Consider the following 19,347-nt stretch of genomic DNA (forward strand, 5'->3'; position numbering starts at 1 on the left):
CCCTTAGATAGGCCTTACGCGGTACAAGTTTAGAGTAGTCAAGGCAAGTAAATTTCGGGTACCAAATAGTTGAATGAAAAAAAGATCATTTCAAGAAGAGAAGTTTTTTAACCTAACAACTCAACTCACAAGGCTTTAGTGATAGATGTTGATCTTGTGGAAATGGGATCATCTCAAAAAGGAAAACTAGAAGCTATATAATTGCTTATTGGATATAAGAGAAAACAAAGGGAGTTTCTCTTTTTGGGTTACAATTCTCATATGCAAATTTATAGTAGGACAGACCTGTAGACCAAAATTTTCCAGTCCATCTTACTCCTAAAGATGCAAGAGTTCCAAAAGCTGCTTTAGTAAAAAGGTTGACGAAAAGATTCAAAAGAATTGATCTGGTACAAAGCTTCTAGTTATATAGTGATACGTACTCATGTACCAATAAGGCAATAACATGCCTTAGTGAATAACGGTGACAACCCCTCTCAAACTTCCCTTCTCTCTACATTTTTTTGGGAAATAGAGCAAATGAAACTGCATCTAACCTGTTCAAACCATTAACTACCTACCCACCTTAAATAGCAAGGGTCAATAAAATAGGCAACAATCATTTAAATGGAAAAGAAAAACTAAAATATGGAGGAAGTACACGATTTATTAAATGGACTGAATGCAAATTTCACATTCTTGTTTGTCATAAATGTTGGTTCGACATGAACATACAGAATATACACAGAAACCAGTGATAGAGATGAAAGATATTTGCAACGTTACACGCTGCCCTTTTGCATCTCAGACTTCAACTTCGCCCATTGCAGCAGTTCACACCATTATCAGTGTCATGTTGCTTTGTGTTTACTCGATTATAGCCCCATATACGAATTGTACTATCATCACTCGCAGATGCCAGCATATGAGGATTTCTTGGGTTCCAGCTAACACAGTTCACCGTCCCTGAATGTCCAGCCAGTGTCCCAACAAGTTCACCTGAGCCTCTGTGCCATATATAAACCTAAAATATTGCAATAGACCGAGATCAGAATCTCTCAAGGATATAAGGCTTTATGGTATAGACTACCTTTCCCATACCCTACTTTGTGGAATTACACTGGGTATGTTGTTGTACTAGGATCAAAGTCTCTCTAGAAGATACAAGGTCAGCATCAATATCTGACAACATATTTCTGTGATTTGTGCCCAGTAATAGAGAGAAATGGGAAAAATCTTTTCACTATCAAAAATTTACTTCTCTATGGTACATTTAAATTTGAACCAACAAGTGATAGCACATAAACAATACAAATTACAACTAGTAATATTTTCCATCCCAAAAATACATTGAAGAGCACACCTAAAAAGATTGATATCCCTTCCGCTCCCCTCCAAACCTTTTCCTCAAAAATTAAGACTTGCCCCAAATAGGTATCTCTAAATACTCAAATGTGTTGTTTACACACTTCCTATTTCGTGATGTCCTATTTTACAGATTCAAATGAATATTATCCACAGCCATTATGAAGTACAACTCTACAAGTCAAAATGATATCTTAAATTTCCGTGGAGTATCACTTTCATAAACAAAGTTATTGCATATCCAAGTACTCATATATTAGCTATGATTTACAATTGGACTTATGAGCAGACTAAAAACTTGATTCCATGCACAGCATTTGGACATTTTGTGAGATACTATATCAGGAATATGCCATGAGATTCAGGATGTATTCTACACCAAAGCCGCCTACAAGCTTATCTAATTCCGCAAATCTTCTACAAATATAAAAGAATATATGACCACTACTGGCATAAATGCAGGCCATATAACATTCTGAGCTTTAAGGATCTCATTAATCTCATGAAAATATACTTGACGTGTTCATTATTCCTTAAGAAATTTCAGAAAACTTGAGTTTTCCTTCTTCGTTGCTAACTATTATAAATCTGTCTCACACTTCACATGGAAGTCATGTCCTGACAGCAGTAAAGAGCAGCATGGCATTGATGTAAACTCGTGATCATTGAGAGCAGTGGTTATCATAAAGGCAGCATGTGGGTCCAAATAGTATAAAACAATTCACTCAGGATAGAAGAAACTCAAAAATAAAATAAAATAAGTCAACAGATTAGCTGAGGCAATTATGAAATACTCAAACAATACATACAAATACAGAAGAAATAACTCTTTAGAGCATCATTCTACAAGAACCTTAGAAAAGGCAAAACAAACAACGTCACTTGCATGTACGAAGCATAAACATGAAATGTTATATGCTAAAAATGATAAACTTGTTAGCAGAACTTTTTGTGCAGGAAAACACAGTTTCCTGATTCAGGTAAATGAAAGATGCTTTTATGGTCAAAAGACAGACCATATGCAATATGCAACCCAATTTGAGGAATAGAATGTTAATTTATTCATGTGCTAATAAGCATAAAAGGCACCCCAACAAAAAAAAATCTGCAAATCAAATTGATTGTGCTTCTAGATCAACAAAAGAGGTAGTACCTGTGAGTCCTCGCTTCCACTTGCAATAAAAGCTTGATGTAGTCCTCCAAAGCAAGACCTCACAACGAACCGAGAACGTTTGTGCCCCTTATATTTGGCTACGAGTTTTACAGTTCCTTCTATATTCCAAAGATGAATTTCTTGGTTCGAAAGACTAACCAATACATACTTACTATCCATGGACAATACAAATGAGGTTATTGCTTGATCCTCCTGAATTACTCTCTCTACTTTTGATTCCCATCCAAATAATACTATCATATTTTCTTTACAAACAGAGACAACATGCTTCCCATCACTTGTTATCCCCAAGTCCGACATTCTAATAGTCCTGTGGCCTTTCCAACACTCAAGCTCTTTCCCTTCCAAATCCCACATGGTAATACTTTTGTCAGTTACACCACAGAATATCCTTTTTCCATCAGGAGCCCATCCGCATGAGATAAAACCAACGTTTTTTTTTCTCATAAATGTGTATACATTTACCAGACTCGACATCCCACCGTATGACAGTGTCCTCTTCACCACAAGTGAGAAGTTGATGGTCATCAGGACTCCATGATATATAGGAAACAGATGTCTTGTGACCCAAAAATTTGTGTTTCATGCAGACACTGCCATCCAATTTGACCTACAAAAAGCAGAAAATGAGGGATGAACTTACACTCCATCTATTATCATGATTAGTTCAAATCTTCATAATTAACAGCTCTCTTTTCTTTTGTTCCCAGCACTCCCTCCCCCCAATCCCACATAAACACAAACTTTTTCCATTTAATTTTTATCAAACATGAAATGCACCTGATATTAGGATCAAATTTGGAGAGTGGACCTTGCACATCATACTCCTCCAAAACATAATCAAGCACCAAAAGAAGAGGAAATGAACCAAATATTAATCATTTGATTAGCAAAAAGAAGCATTGTTCAGGTGTAAATACATTAAACTCTGATTTCCAACTTACAAAGCCAGTTGAATAAAGCACACCAAGACATCTGGAACTCTCTGACATTTCTTTTCTCGACAGTTTGTTCAAAATTCTTCATATGGTGAAGTATCATTAGCTATCAGCTTTCATGTTTTCTAAAGGCATGGAACTCTTCCATGTGTTTGTTTCTCTTAAAACTTAAAAAAGGAAGGATATCACTCTATGAAATGACTACCCCCCCCCCCATTTCATTTTATGGAAGGGTGATTGATTCAGCACGGAGTTTAAATATGTTAATCTAACTTATTTAATATATTATTGATAATGGAAGAGAATATTAAAGTGGAGGTGGAAAAAACAAGCAAACATCACATCAAAGTTGGAAGTGTAAGTAGTTCAATGAATCCTTAAAGTTATTGAAAGTTGTATAAAATAGAATGGTGTCAAACATTTTGCGACGCACCAAAATGGAAAGAGTGTCATATAAATTGGATTGGAAGGTGAAACTAAAATGGAACTAAAGCTAGAATATAAAATTTAACATTGATTTTGTATTCAACTGATTTTCCCATTCAAATTGAATGCTTAGTGCCAAGTATCAGTTAAAACATCACTGTCGTCTAGGTTAAAGAATCTAATGATAAATCCCAAATTAAGTTTTAGAAAACCTCCACTCAACCCAAAGGTTTGTTATTAATTCGATAAACCTCCAATGCAAAAAATGGCAGACAGGCAGCTTAGTAGTAACAAGGCTCTTATTTTTCATGTTATTTACTTTAGTAGCTTCTGCAAATCTGTCCACCAGATTTGTAATTTACTCATCCCTTTCATAGACATGCACATTAACGCTTAACATGCCATCCATAACTATTTGGCAACATGAATACCTTTAACCATTGTATATTCTCCATTTATTCCAGTTGTGATGGACTCTATTTCGTGGCTCCTTCCTAAATTTGGAGACTATTTAACTTAAAGTTTCCTCCTTATTTTGAGAAGGTAACTTACACTTCACACTTTACCTTTAATGACAAGCTTTTACAGCTACACAAATGTCATGGCACGTTTAAAACCACAAGTTTCAAAGGTCTTATAACCGCACAAATGTTACGGTGTAAATAAGACCACAAACTTTAGAAGTTTCTTCATTTCTAACTCCGTGCTCAGTCAAATAGGTTAAAACTATTGAAACTGAGAGAGTAATAACTTTGTTCTTAACAATGGAATAATAATGAGGCTACAAATTTAATTAGGATACATTGAACACCTCCCATGAAACTAACGCCTCGGGCCATATATAAAATAAACTTGTAACTGTTTTTTTTTTTGGGGAGGGCAAGTAAAAGAGGCATTAGGCATTATTGGTATAGTTCAAAGCTTTAGATGGAAAGTTGTGAAAGAAGTACAACCAAAAGTATAGTTACAGCTTTACCACCAAGAGTAAGGGTTATGGTGGGATGGATAGAATCCCTCCATCCTAAACCAGGAGTCTCGGGTTCGAGCCCTGGGTATGGCGTGGTAGGGAGCACTCCCCTCACCCCCAACCCCACCCAGGCCTTATGCGGCAAATCCGGATTAATCAGGACCCCAATGCGGGTAGCAGAAACAAGTAGGAATAAATAAGAAAGCATTAGTTATAACTTCGATATCATCTATTTTGTGTTGCACCAAAAGAAAGGAAAAGGAAAGCAAAATCATATCACTTTGATTACTCATTCTGTCTGGCTCTACAACAAGTACTCTCTTTTTTGCTTGATCCTAGAAAAGATCAAAATATTCAAATATTAAAAATTAAATAGTACAAGTCCATGCATGATAATAATTAATACAAACTCTCTTATTACACCATAATAACTTGGCAAAACACAAGGAAATATAATAATAATCACACTTATAACACAACAGAAACATTAACTGCTGCATAGTTGGTCACAATGTAAGGAAGTTCCAATTAGCTTTCAACATAACAGCATAAAAATTGGATCATACATCCAAGTCCTACTTGAATTTAACAGCAATACCAATCAGAAACCACAAATGCATCAGTGGTAGTCACTAGACTTTTTTTTTATATGGCAAGTATAATGTCACTGGACTTTTAACACTCGAACAATGGAAGACTACTTTTCTTCAGAGTGCAAAGTAGGATTCTTGATAAGTTCAATATTAATAAGCTGCTAATCATGTGGATCCGAAAATCAGAAGGATGAGGAGGCTTCACTGTTAGATGTAGACATGTAGAGTCGTCTCTGTGTCTGTCTAGGTTCGCATACAGATATGCATGTTGGACCCCCTAATTCCGAAATTCAGTGTATGGGTGGTTAACTCGGACCAATAGGGCCACAAACTATCTGATTACAGTCAATCCTAATACATCTCCTGTGGAAGTATCTACAACTAGCAATTATGGTGGTACTTTCTAATAATTACACCTCAATTTTAAACTAGTTGGAATATATTATATTTCTTTATTTTTTGTATCATGCTGTCCAGGAGAGCTTGTGTGCCTTGACTATTACACTGGGCATCCGCTACCTTCCACCAACATAGGTACTGGGTAACTCTACCCACCAAAGCTCAAGCAGATGGGAAAAAACTATTACATTGGGTGCCTGCTTACCCGCCAAGGCTCAAGCAGATGGGAAAAAATCACTTAGCAATTTTTGCCTCAAATTGAAACCTGAGACCTCATGGGAAGAAATCTTCTAGTTAGGCTATATGAATCCTTTATTTATTTTTATTTTTTTAATAATCATGGTGTCTTGGCCAGCTTGCACGCACCTCGACCTTGCCACCCCCCATCAGCAACAGGTACCAAGTAACTTTGTCCACCAAGACAAGAGTAGAAGGAAAGAAATCATCTAGTTTTTTTTGTGTCTGCTGGGATCTGAACCTCATGGTTCTCACCCCAATTCACTGACCACTTAGCCACACCATTGGGTGCTATATGAATCCTTTATATCCATTTAACTTCACTTGAGCCCATCTCATTCCGTTAATAATTTAAGGGTTCTCTGTAAAACTAGGAATTTATAAATCGCAAGCATATCCTTACATTTTTTAAACTGATATATAATCAAATTAAAAACATCCTCTTAAGCACCTGATCAAATGGAAATATGCCACAAAAAAAGGAATAAACCTTAATCTCAACCGGTTGATATCACTTCTAAAAATAATTTGCAATCACTGTATTCATTTTATATTACTATATGAGGTCGCGGAAACCACAGAAGTTTGAGCACCCATATGTGGCACTCCATGAGACTGTGAAGCATACAAGATACTGATCCTTCAAAGCAGAAGTAGAAGACCCTATGGAAGCAACTGTGACTAAGATGCAAAACGTGGAGGAAAAGAATTTCAATAAAAAGTAAAGTAGCAATTGATCTAAGTTGAAAAAAAACTACTGATATGACAACAAAATAAAGAGAACTTAAAATACCTCCCATACAATTACTGAAAAATCGGCAGATGACGAGGCCAAGTACTTTCCATTATGGGAAAACTCCAAGAACCAGACTTCCTTTTTGTGCTCACGTAATATCTGGTGCAGTAGAAGCAATGAAGAAACAATTAGCGCTTAAGGTGATTAACATATCGTATCTGCAAGAAATCAGACTCCACTATCAACGATTGCTCTAAAACGACTTATTACACAAAAAACAGCTCGGTGGTAAATGATAACAAGCAGAAAGCCAGTGAAGCTCAATTTTATCAAAGCACATTTACAACTCCTTGGCCCTTTAACCAACCCCTCCACCCCACCCCAAGGCCAATTCCTTCTGATTTCACTTAAATCACAGTGGATCCAACCACATCTCCTGGTTAAAATTTAAACATCCCAAATATAAGGTCAATTTCCAAATGGCATAAATAACATGAACAATAAACAAAAGTTACACCCCAGTCCCGAACAAAGCCAAAAATTAGAGGAAAAAAAGAGCATACTTGTTTACTCAAAAAACATATAATGACAAGAGAAAGGGAGACCCATTTCACAGTAGAACAAAAAAATGAGATGTTGTGCCTACAACTACTGACTTTTTCTTTGATTCAAAAGTTCGGCAACAATCCATGAAACATTTCATATTGTTGCGACTAAAGCCTCATGAAAGGGTGGACACAAGTTCACTAAGGACCTGAAGATCACAAAGCTCCCCAGAAACAAATAGTGCTTACCTATTAACTCCAGCATCTTAAGACATAAAAATAACATTGGATTTATTTTTTTCTGATTAGTAAATAAAAACTGCATTCATTAGCAAGCTCATTATGATAGGACAGCATGCATTCCCCGTATTAATTTGCTCATGGACCGAGGCTGCAATGAATATGCTTTTAGTTAGAGTTCCATTGTCAATAACTACTCAAAAGAAGCTGGCATTTTGGAGATCCACAGCATTGAAAGCTGGAGTTCAATTCTCTGTTCTTCATTTGTTATTTTGCTGAACAAAGCATTACATAAGCTTCTAGTCTTCTAGAGAGTTTATTTATGTACTTGTAATATATAGATACATTGAAGCAATTTGCATAGTTTCTTTTTCTGTTGAAGGCACTAACTTGTTGCATTATTAATAAGAATTTCTTTTTGAAAGGGAGCATAATGGTAAGAATTGTTTGGGTGAGACCAGGAGATTAATGAGAGCAACTTTTGGGCCCCATATCAATTGGAGGAAAAGTCATATTTTTCCAATTAATGATGTGAACAGAATGTAACATCTGACAGAGATCTTGGGAGGAGAAATAGGTCAACTACCAACAATATATTTGGGGATGCCTGTGGGAGACAAAAGCAAATCCGGAGAGATTTTGAATGGGGTGGTGAAGAGATGTGAAAGAAGACTATCTAAATGGAAAGCATAATATTTGTCTGAGGTGGAAGATTGGTCCTAATCAACTCAGCCTTAGATGTTCTACCAACATACTTGATGTCAGTTTTTCCTCTCCCAACTAGGGTAGAAGAAAGAATTGATGCTTTAAGGAGGAACTTTTTGTGGAATGGAAAGAAGGAGAACAAAGGATTTCATTTGGTCAAATGGAAGATTGTAGTTCTTTCAAAGAAACTAGATGGGTTAGGCATTCTGTTACCTTTGTCAAAAAAAAAAAAGATGGGTTAGGCATTAGAAACTTGAGGAAATAGAACAGAAGCTTAATAATTAAGTGGTTGGGGAGATTTCCGAAAGAGGAGCAGGCTCTATGGTCAGAGTGATTCAGGCCAAGTATGAGAAGATAGACTACTAGAAAGCTAAGGAAGTGGTGTCTGCCTATGGTATGAGCCTGTGGGGATCAGTCAGAATTTGTGGCAAAGTTTCTTTTTTTTTTTTTTTGATAAAGGTAATGTTGTATTCATCAGCATTAAGGATATGCTGGAGACCTCCAAAAATTGGTTTCCAACAAGAGAAAAAACAAAACAGGCTAATAGATTACAAAGTGCCTATAAAATCCAAAATTTGTGCAGTTTCTTCTATAAGGTAATGTTGTATTCATCAGAAAATTTGTGGCAAAGTTTCTTTGGAAGAACTAGATACAATCATCATCATATCATCATCATATATATATATATATATAAACACTTACACATTAAATATTTGAAGGTTATGAATATGAAAGACATGGAAGTTATGAATATGAAATAGGAGTTTGTTTTATCTTTTGTTCTTTCATCTTCTACAATGGTAAAGATACTGTTGCTGTCTTTTTATATTCCTTAGTTCACACACATATCAATTTGTTTCCTTTGTATCACATGTCTCTTTCTTTAATTTTTTCCACTTGCCATACTACCATCAGCAATATCATAGGTTAACTTTTTAACTTACCTTCATCTTTTTATTTTTTTATACTATTGTTGTGTATCTTCATTATTTACTGATGTCTCTAACTCATATATATTTTATGAATTGTTTTGTGTATGGATTAATGTGTACTGGTTAGCTTTCTGCTTTAACAATAATAATAATAATAAGGGACAAACGTGCAATGCACGTTCCCAAAGACTAGTGTAAACAATGGAAGGAAGATTTTGTTTTGGGATGATACCTGGTTAGGAAATGGCAGCCTCAAGCAGTTTTTTTCAGACATTTATCTGTTGAATCAGAAACAACAGGCCCCTTTGAAGAAGTTTGGTCCACCCATGGATGAAACTTAACATAGAGAAGGATGGTGCAAGAATGGGATGTGGATAGACTAGCTAAATTTTGTGGCACCCTAGACCAATTTGGACTTTTTTGGAGGATTGAAAGAGGAGAACACACTCTCAGGGGGATTCATCATAGCAAAGGTATTTTCACAGTTAGCTCTGCCTACAAGAATTTGAACCAGATAAGGACTCAACTCAAATTTTTGCCTTGGAAACAAGGGCGTATCTAGAGGGGGTGCCGTGGGTTCACGTGAACCCATGCTCCCCTAGTGTTATATTTTTAAAAAAATATTTAAATATAAATGTGTGAATCCACGTTCAAAGTATCATATAATAAGACGATGATGATTGGTGCACCTCTCTAAGTGAGTATATAAATTTAAATCTTATATCTATCATATCTTTTTGAGTAACACCTCTCCAAGTGGTTATTGGTGACACTTTTGGCGTTTCAACTATTTTTTTTTGGTTTTTTCCTTTAATCTTTCAAAATTTTCAAGTGTGTTACATTGAAAATTGCTAAAAATTTTAGCACTGTAAAATTTTTATATAATTAAATCAAATGTGTAATTAAAATTTAAAACTAGTAGTGTTATATATTTTTACCTATAATTTTTAAAATTTAATGGTTCATATTAAGAATCTAAAAGTCAAACCAATCAAATTTATATTTAAGATACATTTTTTTGTAATCGTGCACCCATTTTGTCGAAATTCTGGATATGTCTCTGCTCGGAAGCTTATCTAGAAAGTCAAAATTCCATATAAGGTGGCAAAAGAGACAACACTGACTCAGGAGAATCTCAAGAAGAGGGGAATACATATGTGCCCAAGATGGTTTTTTTTTGTGAGCAGCAGAGACAATCAACCATTTGTTTCTTCACTGTAGGGTGGTTAGACAACTTTGGAACCTGCTTACCAGCTTTAGGGGCATAAGTTGGACCATGCCCTAAGGGCAAGTCAAGTTATAGAAAGTTTTATAATAATAAAGGTAGTGGCGGTGCAGACAAAAAGCAGATGGAGAATTGTCCCTATTAGAATAGTAATATGTATATACAATCCTACTTAGAATAGGAATAGTAATAGTATATAGTGTCCTACCTAGAAAAGAATTGTATTGTAGTATCCTAATTGGAAAAGGTGTCGATTGTAGTGTCTATAAATAGGGTCTCTCTGTAATAATGTAGAGACAACAATTCAATAATATTCTTCTCCAATATTTCTCACATGGTATTAGAGCCTCTACGATCTTGGTAGAGAATCAAAGAGCTTCCGCTGCCGTCAGTCGGCTATTACCCATATATGCCGCCCGTCTGGCCAATGATTGTGTTAACAAAAGTTGGACCAACGATATATGCATGAATCCCATATTCAAGGGAAGAAAACTCAGTCAGACAGGTCACCGTGCGTCAATTTCCGATGACTTTCTAGGGTTGTTTTGTGTCAACCCCATATCCATTGGTATTTGTGTTAGCACCGTGCCATCTTTTCGGTGACTACTTTCTCATATTTTATTCATGTAGCACTGTGCCATCTTTTCGTGACTACTTTCTCATATCTAATTTGTGTAGCACCGTGTCATCTTTCCGGTGACTATTTTTTCATATTTAATTTGTGTAGCACCTTGTCATCCTTCTGGTGACTATTGTTTGCATATCTGATTTGCGTAGCACCATACATCTCTCTGGACTACTTTTCATATTCAATTTGCGTAGTACCGTGAATTTTTCCGAACTACTTTATCATATTTGAGTTGCATAGCACCTGTGTCTTTTCGGTGACTCCTCAGATTTGATTTGCGTAGTTACATGCGTCTTTATGGTGACTTCTCAAATCTGATTTGCGTAGGGTTGTGCCATCATTCCGACCCTACCCATATAATTTCTCTTTTTCAATAGGAACATGCCATCATTCCGACCTACTCACTATTTATATACTTTATACTAGATTTTGAGCACTTTCAGACGACCGCTACATTGTTAAGAAGTTTATATGGAGCAACCACCTAATTTTGTTGCTAGGGGGGTTTAGTAGCCTTGTATGTCGATTACGTAAGTCACCCTATGGTCTGAAACAGACTTCTCAAGCTTGGTTTGGGAAGTTCAACACTGTAATTTTATCACTCTATGATTTATCAACACTATGCATCAAATTCAGTATTTCATAGGAAGACCAAGCACATTGAGATTGACTGCATTATGCATCAAATCCAATATTTCATGAGAAGAAAAGCACATTGAGATTGACTGTCAATTTTGTGAAGTCGAGTGATCAACTTGCAGATATCTCACCAAGCCACTCATCGATCCTCGTATTAATTATATTTGCAACAAGCTAGATACATATGATTTGTATGCACTAACTTGAAGGGGAGTGTTAGAATAGTAATAGGTATATACAATCCTACTTAGGATAGGAATAAGAATAGGAATAGGGATAGTAATAGTAATAGTATATAGTGTCCTACTTAGAAAAGGATTGTATTTTAGTGTCCTAGTTGGAAAAGGTGTATTGTAGTGTCTATAACTAGGGCATCTCTATAATAATTTAGAGACAACAATTCAATAATATTTCTCTTATATTTCTCACAATCCCAACGGTGATTTGGTGGACCATATGGAAGGAGAGAAATTTGAGATGTTTTGAGAGCATTAGCAGTCATTTACACAAGATAAAAATGAGTTGCCTTATCACTTTTTGCTATTGGTGTAGTCCGAGTATGTAAATGATCATGTAGCTATTACAGATATTCTAGGATCTTTGTAAGATGAAGTAGGATCTAGTGTTTTTTAGATTTGTTGAGTCTACTCAACTGTTGTAGCTCTATGGTGTAAATTTGGGATCCCAGTCTTAAGTGCTGAAGATTTATATACAAACTTGTTACCTTTGTCAAAAAAAAAGTGTGGGCTTTAATGAAAAAAGGCGCAAAGGGAGAAAAAATACAAATATATATTTTCAATCCAAGACTAAAAAATATAAGCATAAATGGCATACATGAAGAAGAAATTGAAAAAATATTATGATACAGTGAAATATCAATTGTTTAATGTCACCTTTCAGAAGAGGCTCATTGGCAAGTAAAAGTATGTCTTAAAATCATGATGACGACAACGAAGTGCATATTAAGTAAGGCGAAGCGCACAACACATTTTGAGCCACGCTTCAGAGCTTAAGTGCGCCTTTAACAACATTGTGTAAGATAAGCCCTGTTTATTTTAATCACAACTTTAAAAATCAAAACAAGCCTTTCTTTAATGACCGCGGTGTCCGGACCAGTTTTTGCGCACCTTGACTAATTCCACTGGATACCTACCACCTCCACCAACAACAGGTACCAGCTAACACTATCAACCAAGGCTAAGACAGATGAGAAGAATCACCTAATTTTTTTTTTGTCTCCACTCATTGACCACTAGGCCACACCCTTGGGTGCAAATCTAAACAAGCCTTTCAAATGAACATAAGCAAATTGGCAAAACCTTCAACCATAAAGAGTTGAATGAAACAAAGCATGAATTTAATGAATGTTTTTCATCCTAATGCGAACATTTGTCATTCAAACAATGACATAAAATAGAAGAGGTGACGCTTTTAACAACAATGACAATGTTTAGAACGCAAAGGAACAAAACTTGATCAATATTTCCCATCATATTCATTCAACACCACTAACTATTGACTCAGATAATGATAGGACAAACTAGTGCATGATTACAAGACGAAACAACTAGTGCATGATTGCAAGACGAAACATGGAAAGAGTTTACTTTGTGTCTCACACAACTGACACAAGTTGTGTGAGGATTCTTTTTGTTTCACAAATTTGTGGACCAAAATTGTAAGACTAGGGTCCAGTAATTTGTAAATCAAAGCCTCACACAACTTGTGTCTGTTGTGTGAGGCACAAAATGAAGTTTCTATTGAACATGTCAGACTCAAACAATCAAGAGCAGAATCAAAAGGCTTGTATATCAAAAAACACCCAATTATTAATGTGATCTAACCTGCACTGTTAGAGATGGAATATGATCTATTCCACAGTGATGATCAGTGAGCAGTGACATTTCACCTACCACAGAGTTGTGAAATCTACAAGCATCTAGTTGCAAGTCAAGAGCCTGTTCAACAAGATGTACCAATCTCTTTTCTGGAACCATAACTGTTGGGGGAAGCAATCTTTGCAATTCCTCTAGTAGCTTTCTACGTGACTTTACTCTCACTATGCCTTGATCTGATATCCCAGGAAGAACCTGCTGAGAAGGTGATATAATGAAAAAGGAAAGCTGATGGACTCTATCATTGTTTATGCAAAGAGGTGAGATCTCGCCCCTCAGTGTCTTCAGAGCATCCATGACTTTTTCCTTGTGCAACAATTCAAAAAACTTCTGCTCCAATATCACAAACGATGCCAACTTTACAATTTTTTCATCCACCAGACCAATCTTTCGCAATGTGTTTAAACTTTCATCCCATTTACCATCAAGAATTTGCTGCATAAACAAATTTATGACAGAAGTGTGCAAGGGTATCCCTGACTCTTCCTCTAGAAGGGCTCGAGTCTTTTTGTAACCAAGAGAATCTAATGCCTCAGTTATAATCCGAACAAATTCAACTTTCTTGACAACTCCTTTTGTACCAACAACCTCATCGTCCCCTTGAAGAGTCAGGGGTCGAGCCATCGAGTCACCCAATGAACAACTTGCAGGATCTCTAACAAATGTCCCGTCTGAAATATCTACCAATTGACCGGAGGATACCTTCACACGTTTTGATGGTGGTTCATCATCGTCCTCAGCTCCCATGAAACAAACACCTCAGCCCATATATAACAGCAGGAGGAAGACAACTGAAAAGTTGGAATTGTAGGCCTAGATCCTGCAATTAATAAAAGGAGACTCTCCTATGTAACACCAGAAAAGGAAATAAAATAAAACTAATAAAAATAGAAACAGAAAAAAGAGAAAGATGGCAATCCGCAGAATCCACTTTCAATGATCTTAGATTAGAAATTGAAAATGATAGTAATGAGACAAGGAGCAAAACAGAGAGTTGAAGGAAAAAACTGCAACTAACAAAAGTAAACGCTAATCTTTTTTATACGTTATCATTTTATTGATGAAAATTGTCCAGCATTGAGAAAGAGCAGCGGCTGATACTAATATTGCATGCGAACGTACCCAATAAAATATATGAAAGTAAAATTGCTTGGACAGATTCGCAACAAATACAGCTGCCAGTTCCAAACAGGCAAGAGCTTCTAACCATCACCTATCAACACCTTAGACAGAATATTTAGAATTACCAGATTAAATGCCATCATGAGGTGCAACCAGTAATATTGCACCTGATGCCAGACACCAATAACTGCTTATGCTACAAATTGGTTTTGCTTGCTTAAGTTGAAACTCTATACATAAAGGGCTCCACCAAAACTTCCTTTTTAACAATTATTCGAGAGAGAGGAGAGGTAGGAAGGGTCAGCCTGAATTAAAAGCTTAATGAACATACGACCTAAATAGACATCATGAATTTATACTACTATTTATCCAACCATTGAACAGCCTGCCTAGTACATTGCTCCCACTAAGTCCACATTAACATCAAAGGCAGTGTTTTGGGAAGCGAGAAGCGGAAAAAAGTGACAAGGGCTCGCTTCACAAAAGCGAGAAGCGAAGCGCACGCTTTTTTTGAATAAAGCGATATTTAGTATAAAAATAAAAAAATATTAAATAACTGAATAGAGGTAATATATTCTTAGATTAAAAGTAAATAGATAGTCAATAATACTCATAAGTCATAACATATAAAGCAAAAAATCAAAAACATAATTAAATCACAAAGAATCAAACTCCTATTCTTCAACAAGAGCAGCAAAAGAATTGAAAAAAACAGAGCAGTAATATTAATTGAAAAAAAAAAAAAAGGTCAGTAATAGAGATTGAAAACAGAGCAGCAAACAGAATTGGAAAAGAAAAAATGCAGCAATAAAAATATAGAAAAACACCCAGCAGCAACCAAAAAAAAAAAAAAAGTAGCAGATCGCAGCAGCTTCGCAGAGAAGAAGAGAAGAAGAAGAGAACTTACAGGCTACAGCAGTCGCAACGAAGAAGAGAAAAAGTCGCAGCTTCTTAGTCGCGTAAGTATCTTTCAGAAATTAAAAAAAAAAAACTTACATTTTTTTTTAAAAAAAACCCTAATTGGCGCTTTTTATGAAAAAGCGCGCTTTATCGCGCTTTCGCTTTTCTTGCGCTTCTCGCTTCTACAGTAGAAGCGAGCGCCTTTTCAATGTCGCCTCGCTTCAGGAACTAAAAGCGCAGGAGCCTCGCCTCGCCTTGCGCTTTAAGCGCGCTTTTTACAACACTGATCAAAGGAGCATTAGCTACCGTTTTCTTTGAATAACCTATTCGGTCTTCTCAATACCAGCCTCCTGATCAAACAGCATTACCAGCTAATAATGATCCTCCCCAAAATAAGACAACTAATGCAAACAGAGAAGTTTCAATTCCTGCCAGAAGGAGATTACACAAAATACAAATGTTTTTACCAGTGTGCACGCTAACACGCAAGTTCTCCATTAATCAACACTCAAGCTACGCAATTACTGTAAATGAATCCATAAATTAAACTCTAAGATATGTCTGATCTTTGATATTTGAAATTCAATAGAAAAGAAAACACATCTTACATATGTTACCACTATTGACTTTATAGCTCTATCCAAAATAGCTTGGCCACTAATGAGAAGAGTCTAATCCTCTTACTCATATGTGAATATGACTTAAGGCCATAAATTGGGCCACAATAAAGCTGGAGCAATCAACAGAATTTCACTCATTAGTTGCAAACATTTGCAAGATCTAACTACACAAGGTAATCATACTTTTCCAAATAACAAACAAGGTTTACCCTATTTCTCTACAGGATTATGGATCGGTCATATCAGGATCCTGGAAACAAAGTTAATTACTCCCCTAGCAAAATATGATGTAGCATGAACCCACTGAGCCCCCTCAAACCTGCTATGATCAAGAATGATAGTAGGATACACCTATAGCACATGAGTCTTAAGTCTCTTAAACTTGCTATGATCAAAGATGAACTAATAAAGGAGAATTTCACTCCAATGCAATCACATTTACAGCAAATCTAAATTAGACCTCTCACCAACAGCACAAACTAGGGATCTTGATGAAAAGATCCGATCGGTACTAAAAGCATCCAATAACAAACTTAAAAGTTAGTAGATGCATCTGCTGTTAAGTAAACTTCTGCAAAAGCTAATTCAACTCAAAATGCATTTGCTGTCTACCTAGCACTAAAGTTCCAAATAGGCTAACTTTAACTTCTGCAAACAATACTCTTCTTAGTTAAATAAGCATATACTACAATTACCACCCAAAACCCAACTAGAAAAAATCAAATTTTAGATAATCCACTAACACCACTCAACAAATCCAACAAACAAAATCAAGAACAAGAATCAAACCAAACCAAGAAAACATTTCCGTAAAAGACAAGCAAAGAAAGATTACCAGAAAAACAACAAAGATTAGAGCAGAATCTGCAATACCCAGAAAGCAATTTGAAGATTCAGATCAAAATGGATACATAAACTGATTGAAAAACCAGCAAATCGTAAATGGTTTTATCCCAAATTGTATTCTTTATTCCCTTCGTTTGTCGGTAAGCTAAGACTAGTAGATTAGGTGGGTAAACAAACACTCGATTGAAAGGGGAAAAAAAGGGTATTACAAGAAAGCTAAAAAAAGGTATATGATTGATTTGTGGGAGTAAGAATCTTGTAGAGAGATTTGGGTATTTGTGTTAATGGAGAATTTGTGAATAGAGAAATGGAGGAAAGAGTTGTTTGGCATTTTACTCAACAAGGGTCCCCTTCGTAAAGGAGTATTATACTAATCTTTTTTGCGTGGATTGGAGAACCACCTCTCAAAGCTTCTAGGTGGCTTATTGTAGGTGTTAAATTGTTGAGTCTGATATGTACACAAATCTTATTTAGAAATCAGAGTTTATTTTTTATAGATTTTTTATTTAGTATATTAAAAGCTAACTTTGTAGAGAAAATATAATAGCGAAGGATGTTATACTAAAAAAATTATGGAGAATGAGATAGTTATAAACAACAAACAAGCTGATTAGTGAAAAAAAGAAAACATACGTGATATTAGATTCGAAGAATAAATTAGTAGAAGAATAATAATAACATTATTAATTAAGAAACTAGACAACACTTAATTACTTACTAACTTTTGAGTTTCATAATTTTTTATTTAGAATCATGTTTTCGATAAACAATAAATATGCTATTATAACACAATATACAACAAGCTTTCTTGACGGGTAAATTAAATTGTAATATTAATGGAAAGATTACATATACCATATTATGCTCAAGTATTACAGATTTACAAAGGTGTTAGTTTATCATGTATTAAAGTGTTGAAGCTTCTCTTAAACTTAAATTGTAATATTAATTAATGGAAAGATTTCATATACCATAACATGCTTAAGTATTATAGATTTACAAAGGTGTTAGTTTATCATGTATTAAAGCGTTGAAGCTTCTCTTTTTGAATTGATGAATTCAAATTCAAATGTTTTACCACGCTTCAAGTATTACATATTGACAAATGTATTTTACTTCATAAACAGAATTATTGAATTAAATTTAAAAGTGATGATTATTAAAGTGGTAATCATTAAAAATATGTTTTTACTTTATGAATGAGTTATTGATTTAAATTTTAAAACATGATTTAAGGACTTTAAACACAAAGAAAAGAAACATTGAATTAATATACCTATATTAATAAGAACACGATTAAAGAATGATTAAATTAATTATGTCATAATTGATATTGTTTGGGCTTGTATTGACACCTTGCTACTCGAAAGGGAGAGTAGTCTTTGAGAGTTGAATTAATGATTTTGATAAATTGCTATTGAAATGGCCTTCCTATTAGGGTTGCTATTTCGAAGGAAGAATAGTCTTTGAATGTAGTTGCCTAAATGAATTGATTTTGGAGTCGTTGATTTGCCTTAAAGTTTGACATGATGAATTTTGATTTGCTCATGAGTTATTATGATTGATTTAATTTGCTAGTAAGTTTTGATGTTTTGATTGTTTGCCTTGAGATTATCCATGTTAATGGAATGATTGATTTAACTTGCAGTTTCTAAGTGTTTGACACAGTTATTAAACATAATGACTGAAATCAATTATTTTATTGGTACTTATTTAAGTTTTATTGATTTCACCACCATATTTGAAAATTTAATTATTTCATTATAAATAACTTATTCTATGTATTATTATTATTATTATTTTATTTTGTTACTTCTGCCCTAAAACACTCATTAAATATTCAGTACTCAAACATATCATTATTAATTTTACGGAAAAGGGTCAAAATTGCTCCCGAACTATATGAAATAGACCATTTATACCCTTCGTTACATTTTGGGATAAAAAATGTCTCTGCTGTTATCCTAAGAGACCACAAATACCCTCAAAAGTGAACACCATAAATTTTTGTTACCACGTGGGACTAATCCTTCCACCTAAGCGTTGCCAACTAGGATTCACTACAAAAGAACTAGACCTTTAGCGGCAACAACAGTCGCCACAAAAGCCCAGAAAATCGTCACTAAAAGTTTTTAACATTAAATTCTAATTTTGTGTTTTTTTATTCATTGTTTTTAAAAAACCAAATATGATATCGATTAAGTAGGAGTTTGAAGACACTATATGTTTTATTTTT

At 35.0% G+C, this 19,347-nt stretch overlaps 1 protein-coding gene across 1 annotated transcript; it reads right to left on the reverse strand.

Moving 5' to 3' along the window:
• Nucleotides 1–629: 629 nt before the first annotated feature.
• On the reverse strand, nucleotides 630–15,175 carry LOC125835425 (WD repeat-containing protein 26 homolog). Its single transcript, XM_049514552.1, is given in 6 exon segments — nucleotides 630–1,003; nucleotides 2,498–2,959; nucleotides 2,961–3,128; nucleotides 6,872–6,973; nucleotides 13,573–14,443; nucleotides 15,120–15,175. Coding segments are annotated over 5 exon segments (1,743 nt in total). The 5' UTR covers nucleotides 14,371–14,443; nucleotides 15,120–15,175; the 3' UTR covers nucleotides 630–790.
• Nucleotides 15,176–19,347: the final 4,172 nt, after the last annotated feature.

This window comes from Solanum verrucosum, unplaced genomic scaffold (genome assembly GCF_900185275.1).
Source record: "Solanum verrucosum unplaced genomic scaffold, falcon-dt-bn FXZP01000040.1, whole genome shotgun sequence".
In the NCBI taxonomy this organism is placed as follows: Eukaryota; Viridiplantae; Streptophyta; class Magnoliopsida; order Solanales; family Solanaceae; genus Solanum; species Solanum verrucosum.